The sequence below is a fragment of the Pecten maximus genome, chromosome 1 (genome assembly GCF_902652985.1).
Source record: "Pecten maximus chromosome 1, xPecMax1.1, whole genome shotgun sequence".
In the NCBI taxonomy this organism is placed as follows: Eukaryota; Metazoa; Mollusca; class Bivalvia; order Pectinida; family Pectinidae; genus Pecten; species Pecten maximus.
In genome coordinates this window covers 58389448-58416468 of record NC_047015.1, presented here as the reverse complement: position 1 = coordinate 58416468, position 27021 = coordinate 58389448, and the positions used below count along the sequence as shown (strand labels likewise).

Below are 27021 nucleotides of genomic sequence, written 5' to 3'. Positions count from 1 at the left end.
TGTATTTCAGTTCTGAAAAAAGATCATAATTTATTGTTAACTTTTTTTGGTTGTTTTAAAATGCACAATCCACAAATTGATGGCATCACATATATATATATATACATTCTAGACAAAAATATAACAAGTATTCTGATGCTTACCAGAGTGGCATGTGACAGGATGCCAATCTGATAAGATGAATGAACACCAGCAATATTATACAGAACGAAAGACAACCAAACCCTTCAAAGCCTGCTACCTCACTTTAACACATTCTCACATCCTACTGATACACATCCTATATAAGCTCCTCACACATAAAATGCACCAACACACTCCTTTTTTACACTAATGTCTCGTTTCAAATTCCAACTTACACAATCAACACACTTCTCAAGCACTCAACCTAATATGGCAAGTTTCAGAATCAATCAATTTTTTGTTGGCTTGGTTATAATGTTTTTACATAATTTACTTTAAGTATTTACATATAACTATCTTAATGGCATGAGGAGATAGAAATATACACATTTTATTGCACATTGTTAAGTTCTTACTGGTACAGGCTCCACGGCCCTCTACAAAAATATCCTCGGTTTTTATTGAACGTCTATTGAAACCTAGTGGGGGATGCTGGGGTGATTGTTACATACTTTACACGACTCTATACTTTAAACATTTTGGTGACATGGTCCTAACTTAAGTATATTTTAGAACTTTGTTGAGGAATTTTACGGACATGGTCTTAATGGCATTAATCTTCAAATACAGTTCAATTTAAAACCAATCAAGAGATCCCTAAGGGATCCTGGTGCCCACCATTAAATCATCTTGGTTGGTCCTATGAAAGACAAATCTTTCCCTTACTTTTCCGCTCTTCCTATTAATCATTTCCTAACATGGGGAGCCTACATAAAGAGTCGAAAAAAGATTTGAACTTTGACATATCAATAACAAATTTCAACTGTCATAGTCAAAGACGGGTGCTTATCGGCCATTTTGATTTCTAGATCCAACTCAAAGTTAAATGGGCACAACGAGTATCTTTTAATGATGGTGGGGTAAAAGAGACAGCAATTATACTCTCGCCCGTGTTGTTAACTCTCGCCCGTGTTGTTAACTATCTGTTTACTAGTAGGTGATGAAGCAATGCATTTGCACTCAGAACATGGGTACCAAGGGTGTTGTCCAATATATTTGTGACCTCAATGAAATCATTAAGTCAAGAAAGCAAAATCTTCAGTACAACAAATAAACTTATATCTAGTGTGAAGTTGAAGAGTATTTGATTCCAGCATATTTAAACGGGTCAAAATTTTTGCCAATTTCATCCCTTTTAACAATTAAAAACAATATCTGAAAGTGTCATTTTTCTGATAACGGACATTCACTATTTGGTGTTAATTCTTTACGTAGGATGGAAAAAAAGTCACACTAAATTTAGCTAGAAGTTTCTTATTAAATCCTGCTTCACCTTTGACCTGGTGACCTTGAGTCATGTGACTTCTTTTTTTATTCTGACCATGTTCATAAAAATCTGTATATATGGGCCGTATTGGAATAAGCCAAATTCTACGAAGTCCAAAGCCCAAAATAAAGTTGACCTTTATTTTTGGGATGCGATGTCCAAAACACTAACCCGAGATTATCTAGTTCTTAACAGCAAGTGAACGTTTCATTAAAATGCATCTTGAAATGAGTCCGATTGAGCAATGACAAGAATTTGTTGTTTTTTTTTGCCACCTAAATTTGCCAACATGGCCATACTCCACACACTAGTCAAAACCTTGATGAAACAATGCATAGTTTGTAAACATAATATGCCCATTAAGCACACAGGGTCTTTGTTGGTCTCTTCAGATTCAAGACTTCCATACAAAATTTTGTGTCACAAAAGCAGACAAAATACATTATATATATCAAACTTAATTACAAATGTATAAGCGAATACAAGTTTGGACCTAGATTTCGCATATGGTCAATTCAAACTTGAAATATTTTAACTGGATGCACAGCCCATGTAAGTGATTGAGGTAATAAAACGGAGATTGAGATTCAACCACAACTAAAAAGTGAAGAAAACGGAATTCTCATATGCATACATAACAAAACGACCTGTATCAAAATTGTTTGAAAAGTGCTTCATTACAATTCCACACAAAGATATAATTGTAGTATATCACTTGAAATGTGAGCATGTTCAATAGTGTAGGGCAGGAGCTCTAGTAACAGTTCAAACTTGGTCCCTTAGAGATAAAGTAAACATTTTAGTTCAGTAGAGCTTATGTTGCATTTAAAGTCTGGGAAAATGTTGCTATAGCAGAATTCTTTAACAGGTTTCACTATGGTTAGAAAGTAATTTATCAAAATCATATCCTGCTAGTTGAAATCAACATAGTTAACAATTAGAATGACCTCACATAACTAGCTCACACATGTATAACACAACAGATCCAATGGGCCTGCATCACTCACCAAGTATTCAATGCTATTCAGAATTCACAATTTAATGTGGGTCAAGATGAAACCCGTTTTATTCTTATGACATTGTCTTTGTTTTCTATGAAGTAAAGGCCAAATGTCAGCAGAAGATATTGAATGATTAGCAGTAATTGTAACCCTCGTACCCTTTCGTCAGAGTATTTCTTTTTGCTTACTTCATCAAGCTTCCATAAACATAAACTGTCAAAATCAAAGATGGCTGCCTATTAGCCATTTTGTTTTCAAATCAAACTCAAAATTAAACGGAACAACTAGCGACTAAGGAGAACCTACACATCAACTAAATAAAATTTCATTACTTCTGAAGATATAGTGGTATCAATTTTCAACTGTCAAAGATCAATGAAGATCAAGAAATACAAAATGTAGTGATGACAAACTTCACCCTGTAAAAATTTAAGATGGCCATATGGTTTTCTGATTAATGCACAATTAGGGACCAAGGGGCAATCACACAATCTTACAGACGATGCCACGACGGACCATGAACAAATGGCAATTAAAACAGCCCTCTATTTGATGGTTGGATAAAAATATCATAGATAAGCTTAAAGGCTGGCAAGCAGTCACCCAGCTAAACCAGTAGCATTTTAAGGGGAAAAGGAGATTAATGGCTGTGACAGTTCAGAAGGCAGTATTGGAACAGATTGTTACCTGTACGGTAACAGGCAAGCCCCAGTAGTTGATGAAAAACGAGTCTGAGGGGACAAACTCTACCATTAACGACAGTCAGACTACATAACCCTTCAGCTTTATCATTAATTTGAAAATGTCTTTAATTCTAGTTCAACCTATTTTCACTCTTTCCGCTAAGGTTTATTGCATAACAGTGAAACCTGTATAATCTAACACTTGACTTTTCCAACATCCTGTCAAATTTGTCACTGTACCTTATTCCCCGAATTCCGACATATTTCTATGACGGCAACTTATCTATGGTACTTAATTGTACCTGGTTAATCCGACACGTAATGGAACAAGATTCAGTGAGGATTACAAATGTGCAAGTTTGGTGCACTGCATGTGTAAACAGCCATTATGTTCGACGCGACGATGGTCAGTCAGTGCAGCGGAGATACAAAAGGGAGGATTTTTGTACTGTATACTGTTTACGTAGTGAGTAAACGTCAGAGGTGTTTTTGACACAGATGTGAACTTATCAGTAGCAGTTATATTTTCGCAGTGCTTGATTTACTATGTTGTATAAGGATGTTAAAAATCTAGCATAGCCTCTTCACAATCAACAATTCAAGCCTGTTTTTCACACCAGGTCGGTTTCCCCCATTGAGGACCCTGCAATCACTGTGTATGCAAAATCTGATAACAAAATGAATTATGTACCACTTACGGTTCTGCGGACAAATTTGTCAATGTCGGAGTCAAAAATAAAAGATGTCTAATCGTTGAGGATGACGACATATGAATCCTTAAGTCAATTCACACACAGCAATAATTTGCTGATGTTGACATCAATGAGTGAGTTTGCAAAAGATGATCGATCTACATGGAAACATGTGGCAATAGACACATTTCTTAAGTAGGTGGTAAGTAGATATAGGTGTATCTAACCCCATACGATCGAGTCACCATATATCTCCATACAAAATATGTAGGGTACTTTTATATCAGAACGTCAAATTAAATAGTCATTGATTCAATACTTTTATTTAAACATCAATGTACTTGTATGCACATTATTAGTTGTAGGCATGCTTTGATGTATCTCGCAGATAGCAAAAATACCAAGTTAACAACAATACCGGACTTTTCTAACACCCTGATTTATCCGACCAAAACTGTCACTCCCCCATGGTGTGAGATTAGACAGGTTTCACGGTATATGCCATCAATGTGCTATTTTGTTATAATTATTCTATCAGGTGACATTTTCCTATATAACTTCACCCTTCAAAAGAGAAAGTTCTGGTAAACACCTTAGCACCTCTCTATCCATGAAAATCAACTGATGCTAGGACTCATTGGTATAAATTATATAATAAAGATTGTTTTAGATACATTATTAAGACCTCTTTTTGGTCCAGCCATTCAAGGTCTATGGCGGTGGGAACCATATATTCATTGGCTATGGAACTCTCAGCCAAATCTATCACAATTCATTAAGCACTTTACTTTGAGAACATGTTCTTCATACTCAAAGAGTATATGTCACATACTGAGAGCTTGAGCTATAAATTTTGAGATATTTCTGTAAGATTGTCACCAACTTGGCCTTAACGATGTGATAAACACCTTAACGATGTGATAAACACCTTAACGATGTGATAAACACCTAAATCAAAATAAAAGCCTACGCCTTGGTATTCCGTATCTCAAAACAATTGTTTCCTCATGGCTGTTACCCAAAATCTGGTATGATTTGTATTGTATGCTCTAGTAAAGCACCACTGTCATATCTTATTGCCTGGTAATTTGACAGTCAGGTGCTCTTATCAAATCCAATAATGTGGTAATTAAGTCTGTACAAGTTGTAACAACTTTGTTTCCCCGCTAACATACATTGTTAAATACACACATCCCTCACATCACACACACATCAACATATAAACAGCCACTGACTACAGGTCCGAGAGGAATACCTGAGGAAAAGTTGATAGGACAATCTATTGATCACAAAAACAAATACCACCATGTGATGATGCACCATGTCACATTAAACAATCACAAGTATTCAGCTGTCTCATTGTCATGCTATCTGCATTTTTAGTAAATAATTGTTCATTGGACTATATAAATACACAGGTATCCCAACTCAAACATTCCCTCTGGTAAACTCGACAACAATATCACAACTTTGAATTTCTCCTTGTTATAAATTTAACTTGAAGGGGAGGGGGGTTATTTGTAAGGGGGGAGGGGGGTTGAAGTGTCCAAAAATTTGTTTCTGTGCATGAAATTTTAAATATACCTTCTTTCGAAAGCTGAGAAGTAAAACCCTTTACAATCAGCACGAAACACTGCATCAGTTTTACTAGGATTTTAAGATATACAAGCAGATAGCATTAACAATGAGAACCTGTGTTACCACAAGTATAATTCCTATCATCAACTTAGATCTACATTAATGAACCAAGGAGGACATTGTCCTCTGGAAATGACATGAAAGAGCGATGATGATTCTGGACATATATATATATATATATCTATATATATCGTGTAACAATGTTAATAATGACAAACAAAAATGTACAAATAACTTTAAGAAAAGTATTTACAAAGGCAGTACTTATATTACTATAATATTTGCATGGAAAGAGGTGATCACATGAGATATGAGAAATTACTGTAAATGTACTTCATTTTTGATGGCTCAAATTTCTCAGCATTTCTTTTTTTCGCAATTGAAAATGTGTTCATGAGGTCATATTTCATTTTTACTTCTTTGTCTCTGAATGAAAAAAAATGTCATCACGATGTAAGAATGGTGCTGAATGGTAAAAAAAGATGACCATGAAAATAGAGTGCATGAGAACCATTAAAAATAAAGAACTCTGCAGCACAAGATATGTTGTAGATACACCCAAGTTAGTGGGTGCTACCTGCGCATCATTCCATTCATATTAAGTGTGGGCGCGGCCATGTATCCGTACGCTGGGTAAGAATTGTTGGACTGAGGTGCTTGCATGTGCTGCTGAAATTGCTGGTGTGCCGCAGAGTTCATGTTCATGTTCATATTCAACATTTGCATGGGCAGCTGTGGTGTCTGGCCAAGCTGGTTGATGAAGCCAGCATGATTGATGTATCCTGGGTTAAGCATGGGCTGACGCATGCGATAGCTATCCAGCATGTTGTAACCAGTGATCATATTGGAACCTGGCCGAATTGTCACATTAGGAGTAAAAGGGGGCATGTTTGGGTTTACTGTAACATTGGGACTTTTCCTTACGGAAGTTGATGAGGATCGTTGTCTTTGGTACTGTTTGTACTGAGGCACAAGCGACGATGAATTCTGAGCCTGCAGGTTGGAGATGGGTGGGGTTGCCATGTTTCTGATCATAGATGGAGGAGGTGTCATATTCACAGGGGGTGGGGGAGTGAGGTTAGGAGGTGGAGTCATGGTGTTGTCAGGCATATTAATGTCCACCAACCCATTAGTCAGCTGTTGTAGCTTGGCAATACTACAGCTGGAATTGTTTTGATTTGGTCCTGGGTTCTGGCCTGCGAACTGACGACCTACAGGGACGGAACACGGCGTGTTGTTGTGGGTGAGTCTATGAGTGTTGTTCTGTTGCAATAGCACTGATGCGTACGAGGACACAGGTGGCGGCGGGCAGTAACTAGGCATAGTGTTAGCTGGACCAGTCTGCATATAGTTACTGCCAGCACTCGAACAGCTGACTGGATGTGGAGAGTTTACCATATCCATGTAGCGACCACTAGCCATCATGTTGCTGATGTACATTTGTTGTGTCTGAGCACAGTCGTAATAGTTGCCCACCGAATCGCCGCCCATGTTTGGATTTGTCATCTCTGTACTGCTGATGGAAGTGGGCGACTCCAGGCCCAGCTGAGCCACATCAATGTCTACATTTGGGTAGTTGCTGGAGGCCATGTTGGCGTTAGGAATGTTGTTGATGGGATTGTTTGGTGATGGATAGATGCTCTGCACATTGCCACAGTTTTGATTTGGATGAGTTTGTTGAGCTGGAGTTGGAACAGGGGGCTGGGCTGGGGTTGGAGGTTGGGCAGGGGGAGCCTGTGTAGGGGCAGGGGGAGGGGCCGAGGGTGCCGACACAGTCGCAGCTGGGGGAGTCTCTACACATCCCATATTCATACTGTCTCTCTGTGCCATTTGATCAGTAGTTGAAGATAAATTACTAGCTGGGCCAGACATGTTACTAGCTGGTCCTGTCACAGACATGTTACTGGCTGGCCCTGTCACAGACATGTTACTTGCAGGTCCTGTCACAGACATGTTGCTAGCCGGTCCTGTCACAGACATGTTACTGGCCGGTCCTGTCACAGACATGTTACTTGCTGGTCCCGACATATTACTAGCATGACCAGACATGTTACTAGCTGGACCACGGTCAAAGTTTGTACGCAGTTCCTCAGTGAAAGTTTCCTGAAAGTTTTGTGAAGTGTTCATCGTCTCTCTCACAGGAGAATCACAATACTGTCCCGGATAGTTGTCGTCACTTGGAATGTCATCATCAGACGAATTCTCATCCTCTAAAGCTGAGTCTACATCATCAGTTTCCATCAGTGTTGGGGGTTTCTGAGGCGTGCTGTCCACAGGTTTACCTTCAGCCAGTGGCAGGGTATCTACCTGAGGGACTGGCGACGTCTGCTCCTCCACAGGTGAGGTACACTCCGGAGTGAGCCCCTCCACCACAGGGGGTGGGGTGGGGACCTGAGGTGTTAGAGGGGCAGGCACATCACTGTTTGTGTCTGACACACAGTCGGTCACAGTTGGCTGTGGGGCTGGACTAGGCTCGTGGACTGGCAGTACATCTGGTGTCAAATGCTCCCTCTCCTGTTCAGGACTGTCAGCCTTCATCTCTCCCGCATTGTTAGTCTCCTCTTCAGAGTCGTCTCCCCTGTCATCACCTTCCTGATTCTGTTCAGCCTCCTGGAGAGCATGGACAGCCTCCTCAATCTCACGACTGTTCTCTTCACTGTCATCATCCGAATCGTCTGCAGAATCATTGGTTTTGTTAAGGTTTTCATCCGACTTTTTCTTCCCATTACTATTATCACAGTCATTATCATCGGTGACATCACCAAATAACTTCGTGGGTAGGTCCTCAGACTCTGACAGAATGTGGCTGACAGCTTCCTCTGTGGAGGACAAGTTACATGGTTCATTTGACAATTCCCGAGACTCTTTCGATGACTTGTGCAGTGTCTCCTTTGTTGTCTCATCCATAGGTATGTCCTCCTCAGCAGAATTTACTGTATGTCCATTTAAATCTGTATCTGTTTTGTCAGTTCCTCCATCCACATCATTATCTGTGTCAACTGTGTTGTCTGTACTCTCATCCTTTGTGTCTGCAAGTGACCGGTAATTACACTGGAAATAGAAAACAGATAGTTTTAGTGGCAGGACTCATTCATACACTATTTCCCAGGGACTCTTTTTCAGGAAATAGTTAACAAGATTACCAGTAAAACTAAGGATAATGTGGTCATTGTGACCGTCAAACTTATCACCACTACTAAAGTTGTATCACAGTAGCTGCACTTGTAAAGTAAAGGTGTTATCATTGCGAATGTATGAAAACTGTACCTCTCCTATAAATGATGGTAGATAGTCCAGCTATAGTAGGACTAATTCTGAACTTTCTTTATAAATGATGGGAGATAGTCAAGCTATAGTATGACTAATTCTGAATTTTCCTTATAAATGATGGGAGATAGTCCAGCTATAGTATGACTAATTCTGAACTCTCCTTATAAATGATGGGAGATAATCCAGCTATAGTATGACTAATTCTGAACTTTCCTTATAAATGATGGAAGATAGTCCAGCTATAGTATGACTAATTCCTGAACTATTTCCCTGTGATTTCAGTACTCATTTTGACACCTGATAAATGAATGTACCTTTGGGGGCCTGCCCCGAGCTTTCTTTACTTTCTTCACTGGTGAACCACGTGGCACCCCCTTTGGCCACCCTTGACGAGAGCGGCGCTGTTTTGGAGTTGGGACTTTCTCCTCTTCCTCATCCTCTTCTGGCACCGACTCCAGATGGGTATCGGACTGACCATTCATCTTCTCTCGTGGCATGTGGCTTTTGTAGGAGCCAGAGGATGAGAATTCCATAGCACTATCAGACAAGCTCACTGCATCTATACCAGGGAAAATGAAAATTATCATATTAATGATATTCCAGTAATATTTTGCATTTGAATTTTTACTTCTTTCCAAAAACAACAACAACAAAACTACACAAATGTTAAGATTATGAATATTTTCTCTTGATTTCTTGGTTACAAAATTAAATATGCAAGTGGAAAGCTTGTGGTCTTTAAACGTTCTACTTTGGTAGTCACACCCTTTGACATTTTTTCTTAACAGCTTCTTTATTAATTAACACACAATGATAATGACACATTATAAGACTATAAGCAATCTTATTCATTATGCCTAATAAATCTGCTACAATGAAGACTACAGCAACACACCAATGTATGGTGCTACAGATTAAAGACTAGCAATACACATATCACATACCCACTATTAATGTTATCAAGTAATGTACGAAGAATTCAGTAAAATGTCAAATATTCTTAGATCAAAGCGTACAATGCAGGGAAATTTGCACCCGGGCACTTATGCTTCATGTCATGTCAGTAAACCTAGGCTAATATATCAATACCTTCTACACATTAGGTATGTGATATGTAGTTTTTACTGTATGATTGACATTGATCATAAACCCACCATCTGTTTGTCTGTCGCCACGACCACTTTCTCTCCGGGACTTCTTATTACTGGAGTTGTTGTTATCGGAGTCCGTCAGCTTCCGCTTCTTTGCTGGTGGCCTGCCAGGCTGTAAGTAAACAGACAGAGTTCAAAACCTCTGATATGTTACAAGGGGCATTTACAAGTTAACCGGTGTTCCCAACCACCGAAACATGTTACAAGGGGCATTTACAAGTTAACCGGTGTTCCCAACCACCGAAACATGTTACAAGGGGCATTTACAAGTTAACAGGTGTTCCCAACCACCGAAACATGTTACAAGGGGCATTTACAAGTTAACAGGTGTTCCCAACCACTGATACATGTTACAAGGGGCATTTACAAGTTAACCGGTGTTTATGGTACAATAGGACGGGACTATCATCACTAGAGCCGACACCTACCCTTCTCTTAGGGGCAGGACCTATCATCACTAGGACCAACACCTACCCTTCTTTTAAGGGGCGGGACTATCATCACTAGAGCCGACACCTACCCTTCTCTTAGGGGCGGGACTATCATCACTAGAGCCGACACCTACCCTTCTCTTAGGGGCGGGACTATCATCACTAGGACCGACACCTACCCTTCTCTTAGGGGCGGGACTATCATCACTAGGACCGACACCTACCCTTCTCTTAGGGGCGGGACTATCATCACTAGGACCGACACCTACCCTTCTCTTAGGGGCGGGACTATCATCACTAGAGCCGACACCTACCCTTCTCTTAGGGGCGGGACTATCATCACTAGGACCGACACCTACCCTTCTCTTAGGGGCGGGACTATCATCACTAGGACCGACACCTAACCTTCTCTTAGGGGCGGGACTATCATCACTAGGACCGACACCTACCCTTCTCTTAGGGGCGGGACTATCATCACTAGGACCGACACCTACCCTTCTCTTAGGGGCGGAACTATCATCACTAGGACAGACACCTACCCTTCTCTTAGGGGCGGGACTATCATCACTAGGACCGACACCTACCCTTCTCTTAGGGGCGGGACTATCATCACTAGGACCGACACCTACCCTTCTCTTAGGGGCGGGACTATCATCACTAGAGCCGACACCTACCCTTCTCTTAGGGGCGGGACTATCATCACTTGGGCTGTCATCTTTTCGTTTAAGTTTATTGTCCCTTTTGTCCACATATTGCTCTATTAAATGCTCTACACTTTCATCCTTGGAGGTCTCATCTTCCTTTTTAGGAGAAGGTTGCGGTGATGATTCTCGACTTGTAAACGGAGTTCCATCCTGGGGAATTTTCACTGGATTGTCTATACTTTTACGAGGAGAGAGCTCCATTCTCCGGGGACTGATTTCTAATTTGTATGGCGAGTCTCTCTTTTTCGGTGAGGACGTTTCACATTTTCTGGGACTAACAGACTGCATCCACTCTCGGTCTTCAGCTATAGTGTTCACCATTTTTGACATCTCTCTCAACTGCAATATAATCCAGATTTCATGTTAAATGTATGCATGAAATCTCATTTTCAATATGAATCTTATTAGTTGTAACCATCTTCTGATTTAGTATTTTAGACATCTAAACTTTTTTATGCGTAGCAGATGATCTAAATTAATTAATGCTAATAATGATAGGATTTGTTTAGTTTTTTTTGTAACAGAATAGACAAAATATTGCAAAATTCATATGAAGCAAAATATACATTATACATGTATTATGTTACTCTTTGTTTCCATCCACCTCTATATTTGCTGGGGTATTGAAAATTTAAAACTTAAATATCTCTCCAAATAAAAACCATGGTAAGAGTCAGCAATCCTCTTTATCGTTGACATTTGGACCAAATGACCTTGACATTTGAAAGAGTAACCTTGATCTCTGGTCTGTTGACTTCTCGTATAATTTGAACCAATTTTGCTTCATATTGTCGTAACAAAATGTTCATCAGTAAAAATTTTGACCTGGACCTTTGACCTTGATTTGTCCTCGGTATGTATTTTTGTGAACTAAACATCTTAAACAAATTTCATGTAGATGGGTCAATCACATCCAAGCCATGCCAGCCCTTTGTCATACTTTTCGGCCTCAAGCTTACCTCCGTTTCTGCGCGGCGCTCCTCCTCATTGATACAATGACTAGATATGAGGGGTGTCCAACGCAGACTGTCTGGGTCAAGTTCTATCCGCTGATGGCGCTTTGCCTCCAACCTTTCCATATGGTCCTTAACCAACTGCTTATTGACCGCTATCACAATTCTACAGCAGAGAAAACACTGTTTAACTATCATTACACAAATGCAATCCTTATCTTAAAACTACTATGCACAGTTCTTCAATATACTGACAATGAGGATCAATGGGCCTGGTTTGCTCATCTGATCTGTATCAGTATGCGAACACTTTTAATGACTTTATTCAAATACAAGAGAAGGCTAGGTTTATCAACAAAATCAATTTGATAACCCTTTGTCCCAGCATACAACTGGCCCAATAAGCAGGTCTCCGCATCACTTGGTTAGGCCATTATGAATTAATTCCTAGTTTCTCATCCCTGCCCATCCCAACTTTCTGGCCCTGCCCTAATTTCTTTTGTACTTTCTGTAGAGAAAATGAAATCTATATTATATTTTTGGTCGCCACATTTTACTGTAGATACATCTGGTTGCCACATTTTACTGTAGATACATCTGGTCGCCACATTTTACTGTAGATACATCTGGTCGCCACATTTTACTGTAGATACATCTGGTCGCCACATTTTACTGTAGATACATCTGGTCGCCACATTTTACTGTAGATACATCTGGTTGCCACATTTTACTGTAGATACATCTGGTCTCAACTAATCAATTAAATATATTTTATTTTGTAAAGGGTCTAATGTGCATTTCACAGGGATCAAATCACTTGCTATCATAATTATATCTTCATTGTTATATTTTTCACTTGAAAGTAGACCATCACAACAAGCAGGAATCACTGTACTGTAGTAAGCAACCGTAACATTGACTGGAATAATGTAACCAGTAAAGACACATAGGAATCACTGTACTGTAGTAAGCAACCGTAACATTGACTGGAATAATGTAACCAGTAAAGACACATAGACACTTCACATGTTTTTATCACTTAATCTTCACATATTTACAAATACAGGAAATTCTTGCTTAAAAAAAAAAAAAAAAAAAAATTGCGATTAGAATCTAGGAATGACTTTATTACTAACTTACTGAGATGAAGCCATCATTTTAAAGATTTTAGAACATTTAGCCCCTGTGACCCTGATAAAAAGGACATTCAGCTTTTAATAATGATAAAGTAGATTAACCTTACTGAAATCTCCCAACACAGTTTGCACTATACTTATGACAATCTCATGTGGCTACAATAGAAGAAATAAACAGTATGGAGTTGTACTTGGTGACTGAGGGACACTAATAACCATCAGAGTATGGAGTTGTACTTGGTGACTGAGGGACACTAATAACCATCAGAGTATGGAGTTGTACTTGGTGACTGATGGACACTAATAACCATCACAGTATGGAGTTGTACTTGGTGACTGAGGGACACTAATAACCATCAGAGTATGGAGTTGTACTTGGTGACTGAGGGACACTAATAACCATCAGAGTATGGAGTTGTACTTGGTGACTGATGGACACTAATAACCATCACAGTATGGAGTTGTACTTGGTGACTGATGGACACTAATAACCATCACAGTATGGAGTTGTACTTGGTGACTGAGGGACACTAATAACCATCACAGTATGGAGTTGTACTTGGTGACTGAGGGACACTAATAACCATCACAGTATGGAGTTGTACTTGGTGACTGAGGGACACTAATAACCATCACAGTATGGAGTTGTACTTGGTGACTGAGGGACACTAATAACCATCAGAGTATGGAGTTGTACTTGGTGACTGAGGGACACTAATAACCATCACAGTATGGAGTTGTACTTGGTGACTGAGGGACACTAATAACCATCAGAGTATGGAGTTGTACTTGGTGACTGAGGGACACTAATAACCATCACAGTATGGAGTTGTACTTGGTGACTGAGGGACACTAATAACCAGCGTTACTTACTTGCTGTCTTTGTGAGCAACCATGTTAAGCTGATGCAAGGTCTGCCCAACATCGTGAGGACACACACCAGTCGTACGGCTAATAGCTGAAACACAAACATTACACACTCAAACCAAAATGAAGAAAACATCAGGAATATCTTCCATATTCCTATTCAGATATTAGTATTTTTTTCTCAATTGATGTAGGCACAGATAGTGCATGCAATTTTGGGAATTTGGGAAAGCACAAAAGGCCCATGGGCTTACAGCAGGAACACACACCCTCAAACCAGCATCCTTACCATAAAATGTTGTTCACAGCCAGTAATGTTTAGATCAAATTTGATTTGGTTTTTATCCATTTTGACTTGAAAGAGGAGTAGTATCTTAAAGCTCAGTGGTCTCCAGGGGTCGGACCAGCCTCATATATATAAATTATGATTGCCCTCCCCTAATGATGTTTCAAACTAAATCTGGGTGTAGTTCATGAAGGCATTAAGGAGGAGTAGCATTTTAAAGCAAAATTTCTCAGCTAATTCCCAGTTTGGGGCCATGCACTTTTCTCCCCCTGGGTTTGAACAGCATTATTTAAATAATTATGATTGCCCTTCCCCAATGATGTTTCATAATAAATATGGTTGTAACCCATGGCCAACCCCCAATGATGTTTCACAACAAATTCAGCAAAGTTCCCCTTTTAGGACCCCACTACCTGGTCCCCAGGGGTCAGACCAGCCTCATTATTGCAAAATATGAGATTGCCCTCCCCCAATGATGTTTCAAACCAAATTTGGTAGTAATCCACCTTGGGGTTAAGGAGGAGAAGCGTTTTGAAATAACAAGAGGCCCAAAGGGCCTTAACGGTCACCCGAGATTTGAAATATTTCGGCCAACTAAATTGACCCTTTTTGGCCCCACCCATCAGTCCTAATGGGGTTAGTCTATGAAGAGTATTTGATTCTAACATATAGTAGAGAAGAAGATTTTTGAAATTTCAGTCAATTTGACCCTTTTTGGCCCCACCCACCAGCCCCTGGGAGTCAACCAGGGCCAACATGTACATAACATCAAACTGTAATCCCATGCTGATAATTTGAACCAAGTTAGAATGAATTCCAATACAAATCCAACAAATAATAGTCAAAAATGTGATTTCCCTATATAAACTATAGTAAAGTTTACCCCCTCCCCAGGGGCAAACGTGAGACCCCAGGGTCTTGAAATTCACACTTTTGGTAAAGCACCTGAAGAGCCTTCCATCTATGAAGAGTATTTGATTCTAACATATCTGAGAGTAGAGAAGAAGATTTTTGAAATTTCAGTCAATTTGACCCTTTTTGGCCCCGCCCACCAGCCCCTGGGGGTCAACCTAGGGCCAACATGTACATACCATCAAAGTGTCATCCCATGCTGATAATTTGATACAAGTTAGAATGAATTACAATACAAATCCAACATATAATAGTCAAAAATGTGATTTCCCTATATAAACTATAGTAAAGTTTACCCCCTCCCCAGGGGCAAACGTGAGACCCCAGGGTCATGAAATTCACACTTTTGGTAAAGCACCTGAAGAGCCTTCCATCTATGAAGAGTATTTGATTCTAACATATCTGAGAGTAGAGAAGAAGATTTTTGAAATTTCAGTCAATTTGACCCTTTTTGGCCCCGCCCACCAGCCCCTGGGGGTCAACCAGGGCCAACATGTACATACCATCAAACTGTCATCCCATGCTGATAATTTGAACCAAGTTAGAATGAATTCCAATACAAATCCAACAAATAATAGTCAAAAATGTGATTTCCCTATATAAACTATAGTAAAGTTTACCCCCTCCCCAGGGGCAAACGTGAGACCCCAGGGTCATGAAATTCACACTTTTGGTAAAGCACCTGAAGAGCCTTCCATCTATGAAGAGTATTTGATTCTAACATATCTGAGAGTAGAGAAGAAGATTTTTGAAATTTCAGTCAATTTGACCCTTTTTGGCCCCGCCCACCAGCCCCTGGGGGTCAACCAGGGCCAACATGTACATACCATCAAACTGTAATCCCATGCTGATAATTTGAACCAAGTTAGAATGAATTCCAATACAAATCCAACAAATAATAGTCAAAAATGTGATTTCCCTATATAAACTATAGTAAAGTTTACCCCCTACCCAGGGGCAAACGTGAGACCCCAGGGTCATGAAATTCACAATTTTGGTAAAGCACCTGAAGAGCCTTCCATCTATGAAGAGTATTTGATTCTAACATATCTGAGAGTAGAGAAGAAGATTTTTGAAATTTCAGTCAATTTGACCCTTTTTGGCCCCGCCCACCAGCCCCTGGGAGTCAACCAGGGCCAACATGTACATACCATCAAACTGTAATCCCATGCATGATAATTTGAACCAAGTTAGAATGAATTCCAATACAAATCCAACAAATAATAGTCAAAAATGTGATTTCCCTATATAAACTATAGTAAAGTTTACCCCCTCCCCAGGGGCAAACGTGAGACCCCAGGGTCATGAAATTCACACTTTTGGTAAAGCACCTGAAGAGCCTTCCATCTATGAAGAGTATTTGATTCTAACATATCTGAGAGTAGAGAAGAAGATTTTTGAAATTTCAGTCAATTTGACCCTTTTTGGCCCCGCCCACCAGCCCCTGGGGGTCAACTAGGGCCAACATGTACATACCATCAAAGTGTCATCCCATGCAGATAATTTGATACAAGTTAGAATGAATTACAATACAAATCCAACATATAATAGTCAAAAATGTGATTTCCCTATATAAACTATAGTAAAGTTTACCCCCTCCCCAGGGGCAAACGTGAGACCCCAGGGTCATGAAATTCACAATTTTGGTAAAGCACCTGAAGAGCCTTCCATCTATGAAGAGTATTTGATTCTAACATATCTGAGAGTAGAGAAGAAGATTTTTGAAATTTCAGTCAATTTGACCCTTTTTGGCCCCGCCCACCAGCCCCTGGGAGTCAACCAGGGCCAACATGTACATAACATCAAACTGTAATCCCATGCAGATAATTTGAACCAAGTTAGAATGAATTCCAATACAAATCCAACAAATAATAGTCAAAAATGTGATTTCCCTATATAAACTATAGTAAAGTTTACCCCCTCCCCAGGGGCAAACGTGAGACCCCAGGGTCATGAAATTCACACTTTTGGTAAAGCACCTGAAGAGCCTTCCATCTATGAAGAGTATTTGATTCTAACATATCTGAGAGTAGAGAAGAAGATTTTTGAAATTTCAGTCAATTTGACCCTTTTTGGCCCCGCCCACCAGCCCCTGGGGGTCAACTAGGGCCAACATGTACATACCATCAAAGTGTCATCCCATGCAGATAATTTGATACAAGTTAGAATGAATTACAATACAAATCCAACAAATAATAGTCAAAAATGTGATTTCCCTATATAAACTATAGTAAAGTTTACCCCCTCCCCAGGGGCAAACATGAGACCCCAGGGTCATGAAATTCACACTTTTGGTAAAGCACCTGAAGAGCCTTCCATCTATGAAGAGTATTTGATTCTAACATATCTGAGAGTAGAGAAGAAGACTTTTGAAATTTCAGTCAATTTGACCCTTTTTGGCCCCGCCCACCAGCCCCTGGGGGTCAACCAGGGCCAACATGTACATAACATCAAACTGTAATCCCATGCTGATAGTTTGAACCAAGTTAGAATGAATTCCAATACAAATCCAACAAATAATAGTAAAAAATGTGATTTCCCTATATAAACTATAGTAAAGTTTACCCCCTACCCAGGGGCAAACGTGAGACCCCAGGGTCATGAAATTCACAATTTTGGTAAAGCACCTGAAGAGCCTTCCATCTATGAAGAGTATTTGATTCTAACATATCTGAGAGTAGAGAAGAAGACTTTTGAAATTTCAGTCAATTTGACCCTTTTTGGCCCCGCCCACCAGCCCCTGGGGGTCAACCAGGGCCAACATGTACATAACATCAAACTGTAATCCCATGCTGATAGTTTGAACCAAGTTAGAATGAATTCCAATACAAATCCAACAAATAATAGTAAAAAATGTGATTTCCCTATATAAACTATAGTAAAGTTTACCCCCTACCCAGGGGCAAACGTGAGACCCCAGGGTCATGAAATTCACAATTTTGGTAAAGCACCTGAAGAGCCTTCCATCTATGAAGAGTATTTGATTCTAACATATCTGAGAGTAGAGAAGAAGATTTTTGAAATTTCAGTCAATTTGACCCTTTTTGGCCCCGCCCACCAGCCCCTGGGTGTCAATCAGGGCCAATATGTACATAACATCAAACTGTAATCCCATGCTGATAATTTGAACCAAGTTAGAATGAATTCCAATACAAATCCAACAAATAATAGTCAAAAATGTGATTTCCCTATATAAACTATAGTAAAGTTTACCCCCTCCCCAGGGGCAAACGTGAGACCCCAGGGTCATGCAATTCACAATTTTGGTAAAGCACCACAAGACCCTTTCATCTATAAAGAGTGTTTGACTCCACCATATCTGAGAGTAGAGAAGAAGATTTTTGAAGTTTTAGTCAATTTGACCCTTTTTGGCCCCACCCCTCAGGCCCCTGGGGGGTGGGGACCATATAATTCACAATTTTGGTTGACCTTCAGCCATAAAAACTTTCTGCCAAATTTCATTGAATTTTGTTAAGTGGTTTTGGAGAAGAAGTCGAAAATGTAAAAAGTTTACGGACGCACGACGCACGACGCACGACGGACGACGACGGACAAAAGGCGATTAGAATAGGTCACTTGAGACTTCGTCTCAGGTGACCTAAAAAGTCTTAAGACCCTTTGGGTCTGACCTAAAAATGAAGCCAAATGGTGTGGTTGTATGGCAAAGTGGATATCGTACTCCCTTTCATGACTTGGACATTAAGACCCCTTGCATACTTCCATCCAGGCTAACAAGTTCAGTTATACATTCAGGTTTTAATATGAATTTTCACAAATTGCCTTGTGTGTCAATGGGAGCGGAAACACATACACATATGTGGCCTGTAGCACTTACATTTGATGGAGACTTTTGTGTCCGGATACTTGTGAAGGTATTCCAGAATAATGCTTTTCCAGTAGGCCTGGTAACTGACTTTGCCAAGATCAGAGAGAGGCTTCTCTGGAGAGCCCGGCTGTCCCTCGATCCTTGATAACAAATAACTAAAGTCGATGAGGAAACGGCCATAGCCTTTACGCTGATACTGGGGCATTGTCATTATACATGACACATTGTACTTCTGCTGACAGTGCTTCTCCTGGAAAATTGGAAAATAAGACAAAAACTGTTATCAGTGTTGTAACACACCACAAACTGTACTCGGTGTTGTAACGCAACACAAACTGTACTCGGTGTTGTAACGGCACACAAACTGTACTCGGTGTCATAACACCCCTCACATAACTAAATCAGTGTTGTAACACTCATATACAAGTGGTGCCATGTATCATAATCCTGGGCCTCTTAGTTAATGAGAAATTATTTAAAGGGAAAAATTGATGTCAATTGGACCGATGGAGAGCGGACAGAAGACAAACGCCACACCACAACACAGATTAAGCTCACTTGTCCTTCAGCCCAGGCATGCTAAACAACATAGAACTCAATGAAATGCTGTTTCTAAGTTTTGTTTGCAGAAACATCTTAAGCATTTCCATAAGATATGAAATTTGTTACAAAAATTGTTCTCGTTCCTCCACATCAGACATGAAAAAGGAGTAGTTACTTGGTAATGAAATCGCTCTCATTCAAATCAAGTATCTAATCATATTGCCAATGAAATTCTAACATAAATCAGAAGACATCCATGAAATGAAACTTTGACGTAGCTTCTTACCTTGGAGAAGTAGCCAATGACATGACAGCCAAGCTCATCGTTCGTGGTAACAACATAGAACAGGAATGGCTCTACGTCGTAGTAAAGGGTTTTATGGTCAAGGAAAAGTTTGGCGAGAAGGCACAAATTTTGACAGTAGATCTTGCTGGCATTACCATCAACCTCGAACACAGATATTCCGTCTTTACGGTAGATCTCATTAGCTGGCGGATGGTGCAGGTCACATTTATTCTGTAACAAAAGTCCAGGATTCACAAGGTGCACATTTCAGATCAACTGATTACTTCCCTGTTGATATGTTTCAGGAGTAGGAAACAAGTCTTTAGATACTTTCACAAGTAGATGGCACAACATCAAACTTTCATGACATTCAATATAAACTGGTTGACTCAAGGCCCGGTCAGAGCACGAGTCATAAAATTGCCTTCCTTCATCATTTGTGTTAATATATATCTAATTATTAACACAATGACCATATGCACTATGTGTTATTGCTCTGAAGTTTAAAGATTTAAATTATCTCCTAGTTGCATTGTGTTGAATATATACGTATATGTACTTATCATATAAATCTTAATTAAAAATGAATCAGTTTCCACAATGAATTTATTCCAGAAAACAATAATGTAAGTGCAAACCTAAAATAACATTATGTATCCACTATGTACTTCAATTTTGTGTGGTTTTTTTTTCCTTTTTTTTTTTAAACTCATGAATTTACTGTTTTTTGAAATTTTAGTTTGTTGGTGTTTGAAATGTTCTCTTTTACCAAGTGAAAGTAACACTGCTGAAAAAATACTGCAAGGTTCTGATTGATTAACAAGAGATTCCAGAGACATCTTGACAAGTTCAAGTTTGAAAGAAAATGGTTGGAAATCGAATGTGAGGATCTTCAGGGACATACATGAAAGCAGAGCAATAACTTTCCCAAAAATATTAGAATCAAAATGCCATGTAGGAAAACACAACATATGTTAAAGAAACCTACCATGTTTCAAAGAGATTGGTTAAGAAATGGAAGAAATATCCAAACAAAATCAAACAACTTCTATGAACAAAGGGGAATAACTTCTGCATATATATGACATTTAGGGAAACACATCTCCATCTAATTAAGCTTCAAAAAGATCAGCTGAAAAATGTACATCTCTGGACAAACAAAAGTTTACGCTGGACAGACAGCATACCAGTAGAACTCCTTTTAAAATATGACAAGCATATAAAAATTCAGTTAATTTGTTTGTCTTATTATTAGAATGTGTATAATTAGTGATGAAGAAACTTTGAATGACATTCCATATATTTATTAATTAATGTTCTCAAAAATTGTGATCACAAACTTTATCTGTTAAATTCACAGATGGCAGCCTGTCTGCCACTTTGTTTAACAGACAAAACTAAGGACCAAGGGGAACCGATAAATGAAATTCGAGAAAGATCCATTCCGTACTACCTGAGAAAAAGCGTTAACAAGCTTTCAACTGTCAAAATTCAAAATGGCTGCATGAAGGCCATTTTTGTTTTTTCCGATCAGTCTCAAATTTATCATGCACAACAATGGACCAAGGGAAACCTGCAAGTTACGTATTCCAAGATACAATAAATATCTTTTTCAGAAATAGCTATAACAAAGGATTGCTTATGAATAGACCATGGACGAAGGAGATGCTTTGTTAAATGTTTTACCATATGTCGCTGTAGAATGTTCCGGCTCTTCATGTACTTCAGACAGTACTCGCAGATATATAGCCTGGGCAGTCTACAATTATACAAGTGTCAACCATTAAATCTGGAGGTATACAAATTACGTTCCTACATCTGATATCATACCAGTGTCATACAGATCTATTACACTCCAAACATCTGATATCATACCAGTGTCGTACAGATCTATTATACTCCAAACATCTGATATCATACCAGTGTCATACAGATCTATTACACTCCAAACATCTGATATCATACCAGTGTCATACAGATCTATTACACTCCAAACATCTGATATCATACCAGTGTCATACAGATCTATTACAACCCAAACATCTGATATCATACCAGTGTCGTACAAGTTATGTTGCAATATCCGATATCTCAAAAAAAAAAAAAAAAAAAAACTGGGCAGAGGATGTACCCTAAAACCCTCTAGCCAGAGGGTAATAAATCTTCTACTCATCCCTCCTTGTACTGCACAATCAGGAGCTGCCACAGCAGTACCTGTACTGTTGTTTGCTTCAGATATTCCGCTATTCGCCTGACGATTATTACGCTTCAGATGATACTCCACTACTCGCCTGACGATTATTACTCTTCAGATGATACTCTGCTACTCGCCCGACGATTATTACTCTTCAGATGATACTCCGCTACTCGCCCGACGATTATTACGCTTCAGATGATACTCTGCTACTCGCCCGACGATTATTACTCTTCAGATGATACTCCGCTACTCGCCCGACGATTATTACTCTTCAGATGATACTCCGCTACTCGCCCGACGATTATTACGCTTCAGATGATACTCTGCTACTCGCCCGACGATTATTACTCTTCAGATGATACTCCGCTACTCGCCTGATGATTATTACGCTTCAGATCACACTGAGATACTCGCCTGATGATTATTACGCTTCAGATCACACTGAGATACTCGCCTGATGATTAGGATTCACGTTATACTCAGCTGCCCATGATTGCCTGATAGTTACACCTGTGCATTCACTGTCTTCAGATCACACCCAGATACTCGCCTGATAGTAACACCCTGTTTTTCCTTCACTGACATTTCACTATTTGACTTAATTTGAATCACATCCAACATTCATACTTAAATGGAAATCTACAAGGCACTTTCGCTCAGTCAGTAGCTGTCCTCTATAGCATACAATGTATCATGTTCTTTTATAATTTATTTATAATTCATAAATCTCAAGCTGAAAAAGACAAATAAATCCAACCTCAATCTCACGATACAATCACCCAGTAACAGCATGCTGTAACAAAACAGGAAGTTCAGAAAGTCAGCTGTACTAGAGCCCTTCAAAGAAAGTAATGTGCATGCAACACTTCTTAAAAGCCCATCTTTGTTTTTGTAACATATATATTTTGATAAAAATGTGTTAAATGGTGTAATATATACCCTACTGATGATATAATATGAGAATTAATACCATAGTTTTTCATAATTGCAATTAAAATGGAGAAACTTAAATTGGAGAAACTCCCTAATGATTACGAAGAATCTCCAATGTGGTGCTCGATTCCAAATATGTAAATGAGCCACAGAAAATGTCATACACGCATGTGCAAAGTTTGTTTTGAAGAATGACAAACTGGCGATCACAGCAGCCTTAAGTCTATCTACTGGTTGCTGCAACGAAGGCAAAGAAAAGGATTAAAATCACATCTACGACTTACAAGTCTCAACATGACTGACAAAAATAAAAGGCGAGTAAAACGTGAAAAGCCACCATGACTTGGCAGTGAAAGTTCTCGGCATTTGATCAACAAACCCATCCAGGGATTAACTCAGCACGCGCAGGGTTGGTTCACATTCTATTTTTAGATGTTTATTGCATACCTTACTTCTGAATTGTTGACAACTATGCCGATTTGAAGGAAATTAAATGAAGATAATCCCATAAGGGATAATAAAGTCAAGCTCGATAAAGTTTTACATCTACAAACAAAAACACAAAGGTTTTAGTATACATACAGGGCAGTCAATCAACTTGACAGTTATAACTTATTTCATTATCACAATAATTACAAAGTAAACGAATGAGAAATTTATACATGATCATTTGCCAGCAGATCCAAATCCATTACAAAATATTTCAAATTTGGTAATTTGGTAATTTTGAAATAAGAAACATTTTTGAAATGAGAAACATTAAAATCAATTAACATCAAAGTATGAATGATCAGAAATCAATATCAATCAAGGCCAAACTACTGCTGTTTATGGATAAATTTCCAAGAGAGAAAATAACCCTCCTACCTCTTAGAAATATTTCACTCATCAACTAGAATTATGGTCATGTGACTCGTCGTTTGATTCAAATCAACTTTGATTTCTTACATTGTTTCTTAAGTCAACCATGACCTCTGACCTTTGATCATGTTACTAGATTCATTGTCATTTCTAATCAAAATGTCGTAACAAAATATCTATGTACCAGTAACAAGAACAATAATTTATCTTGACCTTTGACCCAGTGATCTCATCTCTCTCTCTCTTTTTTTTTTTTTATTGTTTTCACATTTAAATTTGATCCACTTTGCTTAATAATGTTATAAGAAAATACTTATTAGTTTCTTATATTTATGAGAAAAAAAATTGACCATGAACTTGAAACCATTGATCTTGACATTCCTCCAAGCCTTTTCTTGAATCTGGCCAACTTTTTTTGCTTCATAATATCATAGCAATATATTTACCCGATAATAAAATATTTGAAATAAGTTAATTTACCATGACCTCCAAACCAATGACATGTGAAACTAATTCATTTCTCTCTTCATTTGTAATGTAATGAAAACATTAATCAAAGAAATATTTGATAAAATTCTTGAGTTATGGTGATCTTCATCTAAAAGATCATAGAAGCCTTAAATCACAGTAAAAGAAATAACAACATGTGTATGTAAGGCAAAAAAGAAACAGAAAAAAAGATGTCTTTAGGGTTTATTGGCTGGTGGAAAAACAATATCTGCATTCTTACAAATTTGTGCAACCATTTTCTGTTTTTTAATTCAGTTGCTAATAATCTAGATCACTCAAATGTAAAATCATGTGTTTTTGGCTAATTCATATATAGGCATCATGCCCTTATACGCTTGACCTCACTAAACTTGCTTCAACTTGCTTCACCAAACTTACTTCAGAATGGCATTTAGGTTTACCATACAGCACAAGTGTGAAATCAATATTCACATGATGCACTATATACAAACCAACACATCCTAGTTTTTTTGGTTCCTGTAACCCAAAAGACATCTTTACCTTACACAAATGCCACCTCAAACCCAAAGACCAAACGGTGCCAACAAGTGTGCTTACCTGGCGTATTCCTGCGGGTAGGGCGATGAGTACCATGTCTGTATTTCATACTTCCCAAATTCAATGCAGGGGGGAAAGCGGCCCTGAACTGGTGTAGGGGCCGGAGCTTCTGAAAGCTCACTGCTGCAGTTGCTAGCCGCATCCTGCAAATCAATATCATACTGTAACCCAAAAAAATTGGGATTAATGGAATGTTCAAATTGACAAATACGGCACTTAACAATTGTAATGTGATGTGACGACAGCAGTTAAAAATCAAGACTAAAATCTTAAGGTGCAAGGAGTAATAAGTGAACCAAACATTGCATTGCAGTAAATAAATAGAACCACACTAGATAACATGTAGCACTTCAATGACAATACACACAGCTAATAACAACAGGACCTCATGCATGCTCTATGAAGAACTCGTTACAAGTACTAGAATTCCTAAAGGGATATTGGCACCCATTATCACAAAAGTTTTATAGGTTAATAAAAGTTTCATCTTTTCGACAATTTTCTCTTTCTTATGTTCTATCATAAAGTTGTACTGATAAAATATGACTGTACCTTAAAGATGCTACACCTCCGACAGTGTAATAAACTTTTATTATTTTGACAATGAATGACATTTAGTCCTGCATATGTATATCATGTATGCCTATATATATTAAGACCTACAAATAATAAAAAAAAAATTGTCAAAAATTGTGGTAATGAATTAGCCAAAAACACATGATCTTACATACAGAAGAAAACAAATATGGTGGACTTTAGCTGGGGCAAATACTGCCTGATGCTTATCGTAACTGCAAATTATAAAAACAAAATAAACATTTCAATATTATCCATTGCGAAAAAATTACGATCCTCTGTATGCTGCCCCCACCAACTGAAAAGTTAACTTAGCGTTACCCCAGTTTACAGTAAAGATTACAACAGACAATGTTACACTTCTTTGTGCCATCGCCATTACTCATTTGTGTTTATGTTTTGGGCATATGCACAATCAGTATTTCATTCAATATGGAGGCAGAGCAAAATGGATTTTTTCGTGACGCAATTAATTTCCGAGGGTGGTAATAGTGTTAAAGTGTGTGACTTTTATTGCTGAAGAAAAATACATGTCAGTCTATTCATGTTTTTAATTGATAAAAAATATTATTTGTCGGAGGTGTAGCACCTTTTATTTTAGTCTGAAAATTGAACATACAAAAACATGGGAGAGAGAAGAACCTACAAATGAAATTATCAAAATATCTAAAGAACAAGAGGCCCAAGGGCCTGAGTGGTCATCTGACTTCAATAATGGTATCGTTATTTCACTTACAACAGATTATTTGATTGAAAAGCCCCCAAAATATCACTTTGGGTCAGATGACCGAAAATTGAACAAACACAAGTAGGATCCAAGGTGAGAAATATTAAAATCCTATTATATATGTACCCCTCTAACAAGAATTGGAAGGGAATGTGGCCCACGGACAAATATGATTAAAATGACCACTATCAGATAATGGTGAGTTTAATGACAAAGCAACATCATAATTCAATGTCCATAAAAAATAATCATGCAAAAATTTCAAATTAGAATTTCTTTCTGAATCATTTAATGCAAAAAATTATATTGAAGTCTGTTTTCTTTCATGTTGGACAATTAACTTTTGCTACACAACAGATCTTGATGAATTATGATAATACTTCATATGACAAATTGAATTGCATGCAACGTGTAATGATGACTATACAATGATAAATCTACATTTAACTACTTCAAAATATTCCGAAATTTAAAATAGCCATACATTAAGCTGAGGAACACAGAAAAAAATCACCCTTGCAGCAAACATTGTAAGATGCAATCTGTCCTAATTCAGCACTGTATATAAATGTCCTAAATCACATGGATTACAGTGATGTTTTATTTTTTTTTTTTTTATATTTCCCCGAATTAAAGATGCTACTTCTATTTTCACTTCATTTCTTAGTACTATTAATTTTGATTTCCCACATTGACATTTCCACATGTATCATGGTAAAATTTGCTCTCTCTTTTTGTTATGTTCAGCCTTTTAAGATCCGATATGTGCATTTCATAAACTAGTACTGTTCTCCGGAGGCCAACTCATATGCCCCACCCCACCCCACCCC

General features: G+C 38.5%; 1 protein-coding gene across 3 annotated transcripts in view; it reads right to left on the bottom strand.

The window, feature by feature from the left end:
• The window catches only part of LOC117339309 (histone acetyltransferase KAT6B-like), a 44888-nt gene continuing 17867 nt past the window's right edge, over window positions 1-27021 (bottom strand). For 2 of the 3 annotated variants that reach the window (XM_033900837.1, XM_033900853.1), the window contains exons 10-19: window positions 24889-25049; window positions 21516-21588; window positions 19830-20060; window positions 19010-19250; window positions 13983-14067; window positions 11980-12139; window positions 10991-11359; window positions 9889-9997; window positions 9049-9293; window positions 1-8515 (exon numbers count right to left, since the gene is read on the bottom strand). In XM_033900837.1, coding sequence (XP_033756728.1) covers window positions 6038-8515; window positions 9049-9293; window positions 9889-9997; window positions 10991-11359; window positions 11980-12139; window positions 13983-14067; window positions 19010-19250; window positions 19830-20060; window positions 21516-21588; window positions 24889-25049 — 4152 coding nt within the window. In that variant the 3' untranslated portion in view covers window positions 1-6037. The remainder of the gene's footprint in view (window positions 8516-9048; window positions 9294-9888; window positions 9998-10990; window positions 11360-11979; window positions 12140-13982; window positions 14068-19009; window positions 19251-19829; window positions 20061-21515; window positions 21589-24888; window positions 25050-27021) is intronic. The other variant, XM_033900846.1, reaches the window with a different exon arrangement.